General features: G+C 35.7%; 1 protein-coding gene across 1 annotated transcript in view; it reads left to right on the top strand.

Annotated features, from left to right (window-relative positions):
• Positions 1–16,380, top strand: part of RAB2A (RAB2A, member RAS oncogene family) — an 84,931-nt gene that overhangs the window by 59,249 nt on the left and 9,302 nt on the right. The window contains exon 6 of the mRNA XM_033126555.1: positions 920–1,031. Coding sequence (XP_032982446.1) covers positions 920–1,031 — 112 coding nt within the window. The remainder of the gene's footprint in view (positions 1–919; positions 1,032–16,380) is intronic.

Raw genomic sequence — 16,380 nt, 5'->3', positions numbered from 1 at the left:
CTAAAATTCCTTTATAATACAAAAAAAAGTACCTAAATGTAAACAAATAAAAATTTGAATTAAAAGATTAAAACAAAAGATTTTTTTCCCCTGAAAGTCTAGGCCAAAAACGTGAGTGCACATTATATACGGAAGTGCACTATACACGGCAAAATACGGTATATCATGTCAGTCCCTCTGGCCTGCAAAGTTTCTGTTGAGAAATCAGCCGACAGCTTATGGGGGCTCCCTTGTAGGTAACTAACTGCTTTTGTCTTGCTGCTTTTATGGTTCTCTAATAATAGTAAAGTTTAAAAATTTTTACAATAAAACACTTGAAGGAGACTGCTACTTCTCCCACACACACACACTTTACTAATACAATTCTAGTATGATAAAAATGAATACTATGCTTTTGTCCAAAATTTCTAGCTTAGACTTTATTTTACTGGGTCTTAAACCAACTGGGATTAATAATCTAATTAATTTTTTTTAGGACTTTGGATTTTATTAAGCAGTTTTCTATAGTTTCTGAGAATTGTGCTACTTATTTTTTAATTATATTCATAGCAGTCAATCGGCTGAAGGATAAGGAGACTTGTGTAGTTCTGCTCTCTAAAAGTATTATTTTGAGTAAAATGGCTCCTTTCATTTTGGAATCCAGTATTCTGAAAGGCAGAGTATTGGGCTACTCTTTAGGTTTTGCTGAATTTTAGGATTCTAGGACTGTAACTCAGAATCTTTCTTCTGTTTGAAACTAAGCAGTGTACTCGAAACACTTCGACCCTCGTAGTACCCAGCATAATGCAGTTGATTACTGTGTTAAAAACTAATTGAAAGAATAGTCAGTACGAGTTTGAATCTCATGGTACATTTTCTACAGACGCCTCTATTTGTCCTGTGTTGGTTAATAATATGGCACTTTCTTTCCCATGTTTAGTGATTTAGAATCTAGAAGAGAAGTAAAAAAAGAAGAAGGTGAAGCTTTTGCACGAGAACATGGACTTATCTTCATGGAAACTTCTGCTAAGACAGCTTCCAATGTAGAAGAGGTAAATAAGAGACCCTTTTAAATGTGTATCATCTTTTAATAGGATTGTTTTATATATCTTAATATTCATTTATTGGTATATCTTCCATAAGCTTGTTAATCACTGATACTGTTTGAATATCATAAAGTAGGAAAATTCCTTCCCTTTGAAATGCCTTATAACATTCATCTTCTATCAGACTGTTAAATTATATCCTGAGCCTTCTTCTCGAAGCCAAAATGCTTTAACACATCGTCATATATATTTTCTCTAAAATCTTTTTTTTTGTTGCATGAGGGAAAAAAAGGACACTAATAAAATTTGGAAATGTTTCAAGACACTAAACATTTGTAGCCACTTCTGCTAGGGAAAATATTATATTATTGCCATGTGACATTATATAAAGCATGGGAATTCTGCCATCTTTAGTAGAAAAAATTTGCAGTATCTCAATTATTTCCATTGGTCAACCTAATCCATTGGAAGTTTTCCTAATACATCGTGTTCTTCTGTGCTGTATGTGTTTGGATATGATATTTGTATACTGGACACAGATTAAAGGACAGTTAATTCTCCCTAAGGTACATGTGTTGCTACATTCTATTTTACAAAATGCAGAAATTAGGCCAAAAAATAAATGGTTTACCCAGAGTAATGCTACTGTTCCACCGTATGGATAAAAATGTTAAGAGCAACTACAGAAAGGGATTCTAGAAAACAAATGATTGAAGAATCTCATTTTTCTAAGGATAGCAGAGGATGAAATTATAGGCAGCAGCTAGCACTGTGCCTTTGATATAGTAAACAGTGAGTAAATGTTTATTAAGAGTGATACTTGGAGCTCTTCTGTTTAGGCCTTGAACCCACAAATTGACTTCAGTAATTGAACAGCATTGGTATTTTCACTGAAGAATTCTTTCTTAGTTAAGATATTATACTTATCTATAGTTAATGAGGTGCTCTGTGATAGCCCTTAATGCATTTTCTGTAGGCACCAACTAATGCTTTACCTATTGTTGCCAATAATTAAAACGAAAACATACAAGAGTAATGTTTCATTAAAAACAGCAACCCCAGAGAGAAATCTGTTCTGTACCTTTATTCAACTTAAAATAGACATGTAAAGCTACTTGTTTCAGAGAGACTCCTTTATTAGAAGTGTTGTATTTGAAACCATAAGGGCCAACATGTTGTGGGGGTTACAAGACATCTGAAACAAATCCTTAATATTAACAATAGATGTTCTTCTTGATTTTAAGAATCATAAAGCCAAAATTGTCTGCATTTTAATAAAGAACCGTGCTATGAAGTAAGATAACAAGGAGTCCACTATTGGAAAGTAGTAATACTAGATTTCTAGTTCTGTCTTTAATGCCTTTGTGTTCATTTTTCTTACTCTTAATAAGTAATAGTAGATGTTTATTTGTAAGCAGCAAATTACTGTTGTCGTTTGGCTGTTGTCATTTAAATGAAATGTAGGTGTCCCCCACTTGGCGAAAGTCTGTGTTACGCCACTTCACTTTCACCAAAGATCTACGTTAGTACCTGTTTTCATTAGCTGAAAGAAATACGAAGAGAATTCTCACTTTTACAAAAAAAGCTGTTACTATACTAATGTAGGTCTTTGTAAAAGTGAAATGGCACAGTGTGGACTTTGAGTAAGTAAAGGACACTCTTCATTTTACGCCATTTCAGCTTAGGAAAGGTTTCATAGGAACGCTCTACTTTTGGATAGTGAAGAAACCTGCTTATTCAATTAATGTTTTGGCAGCACTTATTACAAACATTCTGTATCTGTGGTTAGTAATAAAAATAATCATTTAAATTTGATCTGGGCAGGAATTCCCCATATTCATGAGAGAACAGCACTTTATTTAATCATGTAAATTAATTTGACTCTCAGAAGCCAAGGATTTAAGAAATAATCTTTCTAAATTCTACTTTTAAAGGATTCATAAACAAGCATTACATAATATAATCATCCATGAGGTTTTACCTCAAAGCTAAAAATGTTTTGTGATATAAACTATTTTATGTAGGTGGAGGACCATTCTGTGATCCAAAAAGAGTGAAATCAAAGCTGAATTTCTTTATACAACTTAGGAACTGATTGAACATGACCATAATAACCAAAGGACTTCTGTATCTGGGAAGATGGAGTAGACTTACTCTCACCTTCTTCCTGCTAAGTATAACTAAAACTCGAAACATTATGTATAAAACAATTACCGGAAGACTCCAAAAGGTGGAGAGAAGAAGGGCTGACCAGCTGGGGACCTTGGGGCCTGAGGAATGACAGCAGTGATTCCCCTTGTTCTCTCTTTGCCTCATACGAGTATGTCTCAGATTGGGTGCTAGAGAAACTGACAATCTAGAAAGCCTAACAGGTGTGGGGGGGCGGGCGGAGGGGAAGCTTACTCTCTAGCCAAAGGACCAGGAAAGGCACAGCCTAGCAAGATAGAAAATGACCATTCTACAGCCCAACATGACAGAAAATAATTGGGGCACTGTTTCCACTATCAACTGGCTGTGATGAGATTCTTCCACACTCATCTTTTACTGTGGGAACAGTGTCAGAGAAAGCCAGCTAAAGCATAGGTTCAAATAAGATCCAGAGTCTTATAAAACAGTACCAAAAATGTCCAGCTTTCAATAAAAAGTCACTCTTCATACCTAGAACCAGGAAGATCTCAAACTGAATGCAAAAAAAAGAAAAAGATAGCAGATGCCAACAGCAAGATGACAAAGACGTTACAATTATCTGACAAAGATTTCTTAGGCAACCATCATAAAAAAAAAAAGGCCCTACCAAACAATTAGGGGCATGTTTGAAACAAATGAAAAATAGTCCCAGCAAAAGAAATACAAGATAAAAGGAAGAACCTGACAGAAATTTTAGAACAGAAAACAAAATAACTGAAATAGAAAACTCAATGGATAGGATCAGCAGAACGGAGGGAACAGAGGAAAGAAATAATGAACTCAATAGTAGAATAATAGAAACTACCAAGTCTAAACTACAGAGAGAAAATAGATGGTGGGTGGGTAAAAACAAAACAAAACAGCGCCTCAGGGACCTGTGGGACAACAAAAGCTCTGACATTGTGTTATCAGAATCCTAGAAAGAAAGAAGATGGCTCTAAGAAAGTACTCAAAGAAATAATGACTGAAAAGTTCCCAAATGTGACAGAAGACATAAACCTACAGTTTCAAGAAGCTCAGCCAACTCCAAACAGGATAAACCCAAGTAAATCCTTACCAAGACATACTTCTGTGCAGAGTCAAATCTCTGAAAGTTAAGACAAAAGAAAAATCTTGAAACATCTTACCAAGTAAAATGATAGCAAATTTATTACCGGAAACTGGAGGCCAGAAGGAAATAGCAACATTTTTCAAGAGCTGGAAGAAAAGAGCTTTCAGCCCAGAATGCTAGAACCAGCAAAAATATCTTTCAGGAATGAAGGGAAATCAACACATTCTGAGATGAAAGAAAACTAAGAATTTATTGATAGCAGATCTACCAAAAAAGAATGAAAGAAGTTATCTAACAGAAATGAAATAATAAAAGAAAGAATCTTGGAGGAAGGAATACTGTAACCAAAAGTATGGATAATTATGATAGACGTTTTTTCTTAAAACTTTTGAGTCTTGTAAATTGTTTGACAATTTAAGTAAAACTATATGATGTGATTCTCAGTATGCATACAGGAAATATCAACCATAGTGGAGAAAGGGACTTCTACATGTCACCTGATTGGGTGAAATGACAACACTAGTAGACTGATAACATTATATACCCTGTTTCCCCAAAAATAAGACCTAGCCGGACATCAGCTCTAATGCATCTTTTGGAGCAAAAATTAATATAATTATGTTATCATATTGTATTATGTTATATTCCCAGTCTTATATAAGACTGGGTCTTATAGTAAAATAAGACCAGGTCATATTAATTTTTGCTTCAAAAGACACGTTAGAGCTGATTGTCTGGCTAGGTTTTATTTTCGGAGAAACACGGTTTATACAATGCAGTACCTAGAGCAACTTCTAAAAAATATACAAAGAGATAAACTAAAAAACAATAGATTAATCAATACAGAATTCTTACAAATGTTCGATTAACCCTCAGTAAAGCAGGGGGGAAAAACAAAAAAAAAGCAAACAAAAATAAGACAGCAGACTTAAGACCTCACATAGGAATAATGACATGAAATGTAAATGATTTAACCTAGAGGATTAAAAAGCAATGCAGCTATATGGAGTCTACAAGAAACTCACTTCAAATATAATGATAAAGGCAGGTTGAAAATAAAATGATGGGGAAAAACATAAAACATATCACATAAACATTAATCAAAAGAAAACAGTAGTGGCTCTATTAATATCATATAAAGTAGACTTAAGAGTAAAGAAAATTGCCAGAGACAGTGGGATATCATATAATAATAAAAGAAGAATCCACCAGGAAGACATAGCAATCCTAAAACAACAGAGCTACAAGACATGTGAAGCAAAAAGCAATAGAACCAATGGAATTAAACTAGAAAGCAAAGACAGTCTCAACTATGCTTATGGATTTGTCTATGTCTCCTTTCATTTCTGTCGATTCTAGTTATCAATAACGGATAATTGGAATAATCTCCAGAGACTTGGTAACTAGACAATATACTTCTAAATAATATATGTGTCATAGGGAAAGTCTCAAAGGAAAATTTAAAATACAGGAAACTGAATGAAATTGAAAATACAAGATAATTGTTGGGAAATACAAGATAAATACAAGGTAATGCATAGAGGGAGATTTTTACCATTAAATGCATACATTAAAACAGAGGGAAAGTCTCAAATCAATAATCTTAGCCCCTACCTCAAAACCCAAAGCAAAATAAACTCAAAGCAAATAGAAGAAAGGAAATAATAAAGATAAGAGCAGAAATCAGTGAATTGAAAACAGAAAAACAATAGAGAAAATCAACAAGAAAAGCTGTTTTTTTTAAAGAATAATAAAATTGGCAAATTTCTGGCAACTGACAAAGAAGCAAAAAGAAGGCACAGATCACCAATATCAGGAACAAAACAGAAGACGTAACTATATATCTCCAGACATCAAAGGAATAATACATAATTATGATAAATTAGATGAAATGGACAAAAAACACAATGACCAAGATTCACCTAGTGTGAAACAGATTATTTGAATAGCCCTATAACTATTAAGGAAATAGAATTCATAATTTTAAAATTCCCAGAAAAGAAATCTCTAAGCCCAGAGAATAAGTCCAGCTACGTCTCATTTTCAGGGAAACACGGTAGAATATTTCCTCATTTATTTTATGAAGTAATATTACCGATACCAAAACCAAAGAAAGTACAAAAAAGAGAAGTACAGACTGATAGCTCTAATCAATATGAAGCGAAAGTTGTCAACAAAATATCAGCAAATAGAATTCAACAACATGAAATCATATACATGTACATAAAATATATACATCATGACCGAATGGAATTTATTTTAGGGTTGCAAGGATGGTTCAGTATTGAAAAACGAATCAGTATGTTCCACCGTTTTAATAGGGTAAAGAAGGAAAACCATGTCATAGCAATCAATGCAGAAAACACATTGGACAAAATCCAACACCCACACGTTTTAAAACTCGCAAAGAAAAAAAAAAGGAATTGAGCCCGACTTCCTCAGCTTGTTGACGAGCATCTACAAAAAACCTACAGTTGACATACTTAATGGTGAAAGGCTGAGTACTTTATCCCTTAGATCTGGCAAGAATGTATGCTCTTACCATTATTAAACATATTGGTGAAAGTCCTAGCCAGTGCACTAAACCAAGAAAAGGAAATAAAGGCCCGCAGCTCTGAAAGGAAGAAACAAAACTGTTTCGATTTTTGTATGTTATGATTGTCTCTGTAAGAAATCCCATGGAATTTATACACACACACAAACTAGAGGTGAGAAGTGAATTCTGCAAGGTTACAGGATACAAGACAAATATATTAAAAAACTATTTCTATATACTAGCAATGAACATCAAAATACAAAATACAATACCATCTATAGTCACAGAAAAAAGGAAATATCTACATAAAAATCTAAATCTAGAATACATGGGACATGTATGCTAAAAATTACAAAACACTGGTGAAAAATTATGATCTAAATAAATGGATAGACATACTATATTCATTGTCTGGAATGCTCAACATAGTAAAGATGTCGCTTCTTTACAAATTGATATGCAGGTTTAACCCAATTCCTATTAAATAGAATCCCCGCAAGATTTTTTTAGATATCTGACAATATTAATGTAAAATATATATGAAAAGACAGAGGAACTAGAATAGCTAAATCAACTTTAGAAAAAGAAGCATAAAGTAGGAATCACTCCATTTCAAGTCTTATGTAGCTACAATCATTGAGACTGTGTGATACTAGTGAAGGGATAAATACATCAGTGAAACAAACGAGTAAATATACCCAATTTTTATACCCAAAAATATACCAATTTTTAACAAAGGTACAAAAGTAATTCATGGAGGAGGATAGCTGTTTCTACAAATGGTGCTCTAGTAATTGGCTATCCATAGGCAAGAAAATGAACCTACGTATCACATGTACACAAAAACTAAGTCAAAATGGAATTAAGTGTAAAACTTGAAACTCATTTAGGGAAAAAAGAGAAAATCTACAGTATCTGGCACTAGGCATGCTTGTCACTAAAAGCATGATCCATAAAAGGAAAACAAATGATAGATTAGTCTTTAAAAACTTTTGAATGATCATGGAAGAAGGATAGAAAGACAATCTACAGACTGGGGAAAAATATTTGCGAACCAAATATCCAGCTAAGGATTAGTATTTAAAAGAACTCTCAAAACTGAAAAAAAAAATTCTAGTTAGAAAATGAGCAAGACATGAATAGACATTTTATTGAAGACGATATATAAATGGCAGATAAGCACTTGAAAATATATTCAGCATCACTAGCCATTAGAGAAATGCAAATTAAGACCCCCAACACACCTATCAGAATAGCTGAAATGAAAAAAAATGACACCACCAAAAGCTAGCAAGAAATGTGGAGAAGCTAAATCACTCATACATTGCTGGTTGGAATTTAAAATGGTAGAGCCACTCTGGTAAACATTTTGGCAGTGTATTTAAAAACTAGACATGCAATTACCGTATGACCTAGCAATTGTACCCCTGGGCATTTACCCCAGAGAAATGAAGACTTATGTTCATGCACAAACCCATGCGTGAAAACCCAGCTTATTTATTTATAATAACCAAATATTGGAAGCAACCTAGATACCCTTCAACGGATGAATGGTCAGACACATTGTAGTGCATCCACACATGGAATACTACTTAGCAGTAAAAAAGGACAAACTACATGGAACAGCCTGGATGAATCTTTGGAAAATTATGCTTAGGTTGCATACTATATGATTGTTTTTATATGACTTTCTTGAAATGACACAATTAGAGAAATGGAGAACAGGTTAGTCATCGCCTGTGTTAAGGAGCTTGTCAGGGTGGACGGAAAGTGGGTGTTAAAAAACAATCTGACGGATCCTTGTGATGGAAATGTTCCGTATCCCTTTCTAGTATTGTAACGATGTACTATACTCGTACATTTCCAAGATACCGCCATTGGGGGAACTAGGTTGGGGTTACACAGGATCTCTCTGTGTTATCGTGTGCCCACACATATATCTGTAATTAGCTCAGAAAGTTTGATCAAAACACCATAATTATAACCACATAAACTAATTAAATTCAACCTGTTCTTTAAGATCACAGTAGCCATCTAAAAGAATTAAAATGAAGGATTAAGATGCCTCACAATTATAAAATAGTAATGTGGGAATATGGAATATAATTATAAAAGCTTAACTGGTATTTTTTGAATTCATGAAGAACACAGAATTTCTTTTTTAAATTAAGTTACTAATTTTTAAAGATTTTTTTCACAAGTCTCTGTCACATTTCTGCACAGAGCAAATTTTTACACAACAACCAGGTCGCTCATGCTAAATGCTAATGTGTTTATATATGCCTAATAAATAATAGTGTTGAGATTTTTATTAATGCATAGAGTTTCTTAATACGATTTCTCAGATGTAGCTGAAGATGAAATTATACTAATATTTAAAAAAAAGGCTATATGGAATAAGAAAGACCTGGAAGACAGTGAGTTTTACATTTAGTAAAGTAACTAAGAATTCCCAAAATGGGATAAACATTACGTTTTGCACTTTAATATATAAACTAGTATTAAAAATAAGTTTATTCATGACCCCTATGCATTGTCAGACTTTAAAACACAATTAAGTACATTATGTAAAGAGCATTTGTATGACGGCGCACATTTATCCATTAGTTTATTTTTCTACATCACCTGTATTAAAGCATTTTGGTAGGCTCACAGTAAGATTGATGGAACTGCTAACGTGTTTCCCTGAAAATAAGGCCTAGCTGGACAACCAGCTCTAATGCGTCTTTTGGAGCAAAAATTAATATAAGACCCAGTCTTATTTTAGTTTAAGACCAGATACAATATAATAATAATAATAATATAATATAATACCCGGTCTTATATTAATTTTTGCTCCAAAAGACGCATTAGAGCTGATTGTCTGACTAGGTCTTATTTTCGGGGAAACATGGTATTGCAAATCAATTTAAACAGTGTTACCTTTTTAAAAAGTAAACCCATATATGCATCATCTGGCTTTAGAAGTTACCACCGTTTTGACATTTTGACGATTTTGTTTTATTATGTCTCCTGTTTTTAAAGCAATTCCAGAAATACTCTACCTATAAAATATTTCAGTGGCAGTAATTTTAAAAATATAGCCACGATACCGTTATTATACCTAACAAACTTAGCAATAATTCCTTAATAATATCTGACTTCAAGTCTATATAGCATGCTTTTTATTTTATTCAGAAATTAATGTTGGTAAACAAGTATTTCGTTTCTTTGGGATTAGGGAAGACTAACAAAAGGTATTCTTTCTACTTCAAGAAGTGGGAAGAAGGAGAACTAAGCGACCATTTATCAGACATCTGCCTTGTGATAGGCACTCAACAGCAGTTTCTGTGGCAGGAGAGCTAAGGCCTCAATGGGAAACCACACAGTTCATAAAATTACAATATATTATCTCTGGGATTTAAGCAAGAATTAGCCTGCTAGAATTAGATCCAGGGAAGAATCATGATGAAATATAAGAGATAAATGTTAGTTTTACAGGGTCCATATATTCTTAATCAGTGACTTAGAGTTGGGGTTGCAGAAAATAAGCATTGATTTCAGGGAAATTTGTTCTAAGTGCTATACCTTATGTTTTTGCTTTCTAAGGACTTGGATTTGCCTAATTATGCCATCCTCCACGGAAGAGGCAGTTTAGCACAGTGGGTAGAAACTCAAGCTGTGGGCTCAGACTTACTGCCTGAATGTGGAGGACCCTCCAGTAGGAGAGCTGATCATGTGAGGAGTTAAAAGAGGAAGGAAGGTATCCTGCTGACTCGTCCTAGTCCCTAGTGAGCGTGGTGGTTGGTGTTGGGGCAGCTCGCAGCACTCCTGGTCCTCTTGTGTATAATCTAATGAGAATTACTCAGTTCCTAGCCAATCCTTGGCTCTCGTGTGCAGAGAAGTTGTTGGGGAAACCCTGTGTTAAACTCTTAAGAGCCATTTTTAATATGAATTATTTAAAGATAATTATGTTAAAAGATTGAATGATTTATCCAATGCCCATGTCCTGATTATGGACCATCTGGCCATAGGTTCCTTTTAGAAATCTAAAACTACATGACTATTTTTTAAGATTAACCCTAACTGGTACATTGATGATTCCTTCCTTTTTAGAACTGGACTCGTTACCTTTTGCTATTATGCTGTAGGCTATTTTTATATTTTAACCAAGTCCAGTTACTGTAATGCAAGTAGAGACCATGAGTTTAACTCAAGATTGGGATAATTTGCAGAACACGATAACATCATTTTTCCACCATTAGTTGAGTTGTTGGAAATAGATTTACTTTTAATCTGTGGACATGCTGGTTTTACTCAGCTTAATGATTTCATCCATGAAGGATTTTTTTAAGAGGGAGAAGAGTCAAAGTGGTATTAGAAAAATATGCACAGGAAAGCTCCCCACGACTACGGGTGATCTGGTCCAAAATGTCAGTAGTATCGAGGTGGAGAAATTCTGAGCTAGACTAATAGGATACCATTAAAATCAATGAAGAACCAACAACTCAGCATAATGCATGAATCTTCTTCATGTAGCAGTAGGGGGAGCGAAGGGTGTATGATTCTGACCTTAAAAATGCTTCATTTCAATGGAAACCTGGGGGAGAAAGTGAAGACTGGAAAGGGCTGTTATGAAGCAATGTCACTCGTACTTTGTGAGCTTTCTGTGACCTGTGGATTCTGCAGTGTGTGTCTTCCCCTGTCACAGCATCTCATTGATGATGTTGCCACCTAGATCCAAGTTTATTAAATTCCTAAACCATCCTGACCCCCTACTCTGTACGTTTCATTCAGCACTGCTGTAGAAGTACTACTTACATCTTGAGCTTTACGTTTTCCTTTATGGTGCCTCTGATGGTGCCAGCTGTTCTGCTATTACCTGAATTTATGCTGCTGGTCTTCAGCTGGGATCTTACGTAAAGAATGGCACCCGAAACTCTACTTTCAAATTCCTTTTTTTTTCAATTATTTACTAAAGAGCATAAACATAAAGTGATACCCTACTCTGCCTGAACTAGGTATTAATTACAGAGGTAACAATTTCTCAGGACAATATCTACTATTTAGTGGGTACATATAATTTTATATTTATAAAATAATATATAACATGAATACCACACACACACACACATATATATATATACATTTATTATATACACACAAACGTAGAAAACTTTCTTCATATAAAACCTCTGTACTAGCAAACTAATATAGCACATAATTAGTATGTTTAAGTATATTTGTTTTCAAACTATAAGTTATAATTTCCAAGTTACAAGTTATAATAAAGGAATTTATTTCTTCTATCTATGAGACGGATTTTAATCAGTTTTATACAATTTGGGATGGCTCCTAATATGCTGTTCTTATTTATCCTTTTTGTTGTTCACTGAGGAATACACCCATATATGTGGTTGGAAGTCCACTCCAGAGTCATTTCCTAAATGTCAGTGAAATCAAAAGGCCAATTTCAACCAAAATAATTCTCGTTTATATGGTATTCCCATAGTAATAGGATATCAGAACTCATTCTTTACATTTTCAATTCCCGTTACTACTGATTTTTTTAATGTAATATTTAATATACATGTATTTGACTGCACGGCACGTAGTGGGGGAAACCCATGTAGTTAGTCACCTGTCATTTGATCAGGTCATATTTATGCTAAACATGCAGAGCATTTACAGTATCATCACATTTTATGTTAGGAATGTTGAGATTTTTTTTACCTCTGGTTGACCAAAACGGAAAAAACAATTTATTTTGACCCCCATTTACTAAAGATTTTGCTGATAAGGAAATAAGAATCGACTAAGTGATCAGCAGTAATATTTCTGAACATCAGTTTTGGCTTCCATTTTCAACTGAGACTTGAAAGTCATTGAGGACACCAGGATGTCGTGTTTGCCTGGCGACTGCCCGGCTCCCCATCACAATTGACATCTCCTCAGCTGCCACCCTTTGCCAGTTCATTCCAGGACCGTGACTTTGTTTAGTGTCCTACTCTGCAGGGTGGCAGGAAGGTCTGACCCCTGGGGTCTGTGCTGTGACAAACTGAGGAGTTGGGATGAAGATTGCAAGGAGCTCCTCTTGTCACTAGAATCCAGTGACCACAGTCGCACAGTGGGTATCAGCATTTAGAAGAGCATCTCATAAGGGGGAATTTTCTTTGAGACGTATTTTTAAATGATTAAAACATGTCAGGTACCTAAAATAATGCTGTTGTATGTCTGTGTGGTTCATTGTCAAAATTCCTTCACATACGTTACCCCATGTTTCCCTAGAGGACTCAGACCCATGGGTCTCAGTTCCCCATCCATTCCCCTTCCCGTTGTGCTGCTATACAGTGGAGGACAGCAGTACTGAAGATCATTTTATCCTCCTTTGAGGAACATTAATTAAAATGATCTCTCTACATTGCGTTCCCTGGTCAAACAAGTTTAGGAAGATCTGGACTATTTCCTTTTAGAAAACCAGAATAATTCACAATAATATGTTAGTTTCTGAGAATCCAATGTTAAGAAAGTTGTTGGATTTTATTTAACCCAGAGGTTTGCAAGTGATTTAGCCATCCCCCGCAAAAACGGAATTACAGGTGAGGGATGCATCACATCTAAGGGGTTGGTGTCTCTTTTGTTTTGCTTATTCTCTTAATTCACGCTAACAGATAGGTTGCACTGTGGGGTGTGAAGACTACTTTTTTAAAGCTCAGAATATACCATAAAAATTTTTTTTCAAATCACTTGTATTTACAGCAGTTCTTAAACGTTAGTGTGCATTCAGATCACCTAGGATTCCCAGTAAAATGCAGGTTCTGATTCAGTAGGCTGGGGTGTGGCCTGAAAGTCTGCATTTGGAACCACCTCTCCAGTGCTGTGGTTGCTGCTGGTTGGGGGCTCGCTCTGAGAAGTATTGATTGAGGCTACGATGAAACTGGCCGAGTGCTACCCTTTTCCGTCTTCTCAGAGACATTATTCCTTCAAACGTTCTCATCTTCATCTTCCTTTTCTACTCATTCTTGGCACTCAGCATATGATTATATAATCACATTTCAACCATCTTAAAAATAAAAACCTGTCATTCCCAGTTCTTCTGGACATGTTCTCTTCTAGCTTCTAATAAGCCTTGTCGCCATTTCCTCATTCTTTTTACACCTCAGTTCACAGTCCTGTTTCCTCCATTATGGCCAAGGGCACCCTGGACCTACTTGTCTCACCTAACAAATGCTTTTCTGCTCTGACCCTAAACAGTCCCTTTGGGATAGTCGCTACTTCGGACTACTCTTCCATAAACTTTTTCCTTAGCTCATGACACCATTTTCTCTCTTTCTTTGTGCCTTCCCAGACTCCTTTACCAGCTCTCCCATGTTGAAATGTCACTTAAATCCATGACTTCTAGACTGTGTGTTCAGCTCTACTGATTGACTCAGGCTGCTGCCTGGACAGCTCTGCATGAGTGGTCCTTGGACCCTTCCAATTTAACACATCCAGACTGAACTGAGAGCTTTTCTCTGGTCTGCAAATCTTCAGTATCCTACATCTTAAAGCGTTCCCTTTCCCTGACCCCATGGAACAGTCATTTATTCAGTTAATATGCATACATATTGCTTTCCACTTGTGTCCTATTATTTCTACCTGTTAAATATCTCTGCAAATTGTCCTCTTCCATAATTGCCTCCTAATTGGACTTCCTGTCTTTATTTTTCAATCCTTTACACCATTGCCTGTGAGATCTTTCAAGAAATGAATATTGAATGTCACTCTCCGATTTTATTAAATCGTGTGGTTCCCCACAGCTTCAGAATAAGACTCCTTAGCTTGGAAGACAAGTCTCTTTATTTGCCAACGCCCCCCCCCCCCGAACCCTCACCCGCAGTGTGCTCTCCATATTAAACTAGGAGCCATCAGCTGCGTGACACTCTTTACCCCCTCCACAGAAAGTGTTCTCTGCACTTGAAATGCCCTTCCTTCCTACCTGACCCTGCAAAGATAGAGTCAAGTCCAATGCCTCCTCTTGGAATGCATGGCCCTTGTTACATACACCCTCCCTGCCCCAGCACCACCAACCACCACACATACATGTACACACAGTCAGAGTTTATACGCTCTTTTCTCTGTATGCGTTCCTGTAACATCATGGGCATGAATTTATCTTAGCATTCTGTCATGACACTCATTTTTCACGTTAGCTCATCATAAGGGCAGAATTCCTTGAAAACAGACTATCTTTTCATCTCTGTATCCCCAATACCTATCACAGTTTCTCTCCCACATAGGAGATAACAAATGTTTGGATGGTTCAGTGTTTATTTAATTACTGTAAACCTGCTCCTCTTCCTTCAGTCTTTAATCAGGTTATGCTTTGGTTAACATGTAGGTGGAATTGTGTCCTAAACTTCCTTTGCCCTAAGCATTCTAAAAACCTGAGATTTTTGGAAAACACAGATGCACAAATTGGCTCCTCCTTTGATCAGGAGCTTCCTCCAATAGCTGCCTGGAGTCTTTGTTGTTTGAAAGGTTTTTTTAGACCCGGGAATAACTAGCAGTGATATGGCAGGCTAGGAAGTACCTTTGCCCAGAAGCTCCATGCCAGCTTTTCGAAGATTTTAGAATACCCCAGACATGGTGTATTTACTTCTATAATTCCTTCTTTTCTCTGTGTATTTTCCTTAAGTTAAAATTTCATTTCCTCAGAGTTGTACATTACCAAAACGTACAGTGTTAAATTCCTTCTAGGACCTAAAGATGATTGTGGTGTGAATAATGGTTAAATTTGCCATTTCACGAACAGTTCTCACTTTTTCAAATATTTTTCTCAACCTGTTAGCCATTTGGTGTGTTATTTTTTCCTATATTAATTTTACTTAAAATTTAAGATTGAAAATTTATGTTAAACCAGAAAAAATACATAAACAAAAATTTTGAGGCAGAAGTCTAATAATTAAAAATAATCTTAAACTATTGAAAAACCATGGCTGGAAATTCGTGGTTTAACTGTTAAAGTACTAAAGATAGAACCAGGATGAAAATACAGCCAGCTAACCCTGAGGCAGACTGCAGAAACCTGCTGAGCCATCTAAACTGACAGGATAGGTGAATTTCTGTGGGGAAAACACATGACTGCATAAGACTTCAACAACTAAGAAAACCAATTTCAAGACCCCTTGCTAATACTTTAGTCCTGTTCCGGTACTTGAAAATCTGCAGACTTAATTTGTGTTGAGAAGACATCTTGCCTTGGGCTGTCTTGTAAGTGGTGAAACAGGAGCTGGCATGTGGCTGGAAACTGAAGGCTTTGTTGTCCCCTTAACGCTGTTCTCAGTGGTGAGGGTACCACTCGACTTTGCACTGGAAATCTGACGTGACCTTTTCAAGCTGCAGCGTCCCTGGAGGAGAGTTCAGTTTAATAAATATTTACAACTCTCTTCCACAAATTGGAAGACTTGCAGACTAGCATCAGCTTCTCTACCCCTTATTTGGCCATCATCCTGCGGAACTTCAGGGATGACTCAAACCAAACTTAGAAAGTTTCATCCATTTTATCTACTTTTAAACCAGGGTAGCTAAACATTACTGAAGAGAATCATGCTGATACGTGC

This window comes from Rhinolophus ferrumequinum, chromosome 14 (assembly GCF_004115265.2).
Source record: "Rhinolophus ferrumequinum isolate MPI-CBG mRhiFer1 chromosome 14, mRhiFer1_v1.p, whole genome shotgun sequence".
NCBI lineage: Eukaryota > Metazoa > Chordata > Mammalia > Chiroptera > Rhinolophidae > Rhinolophus > Rhinolophus ferrumequinum.
This window is presented reverse-complemented; position numbering and strand designations above follow the sequence as displayed.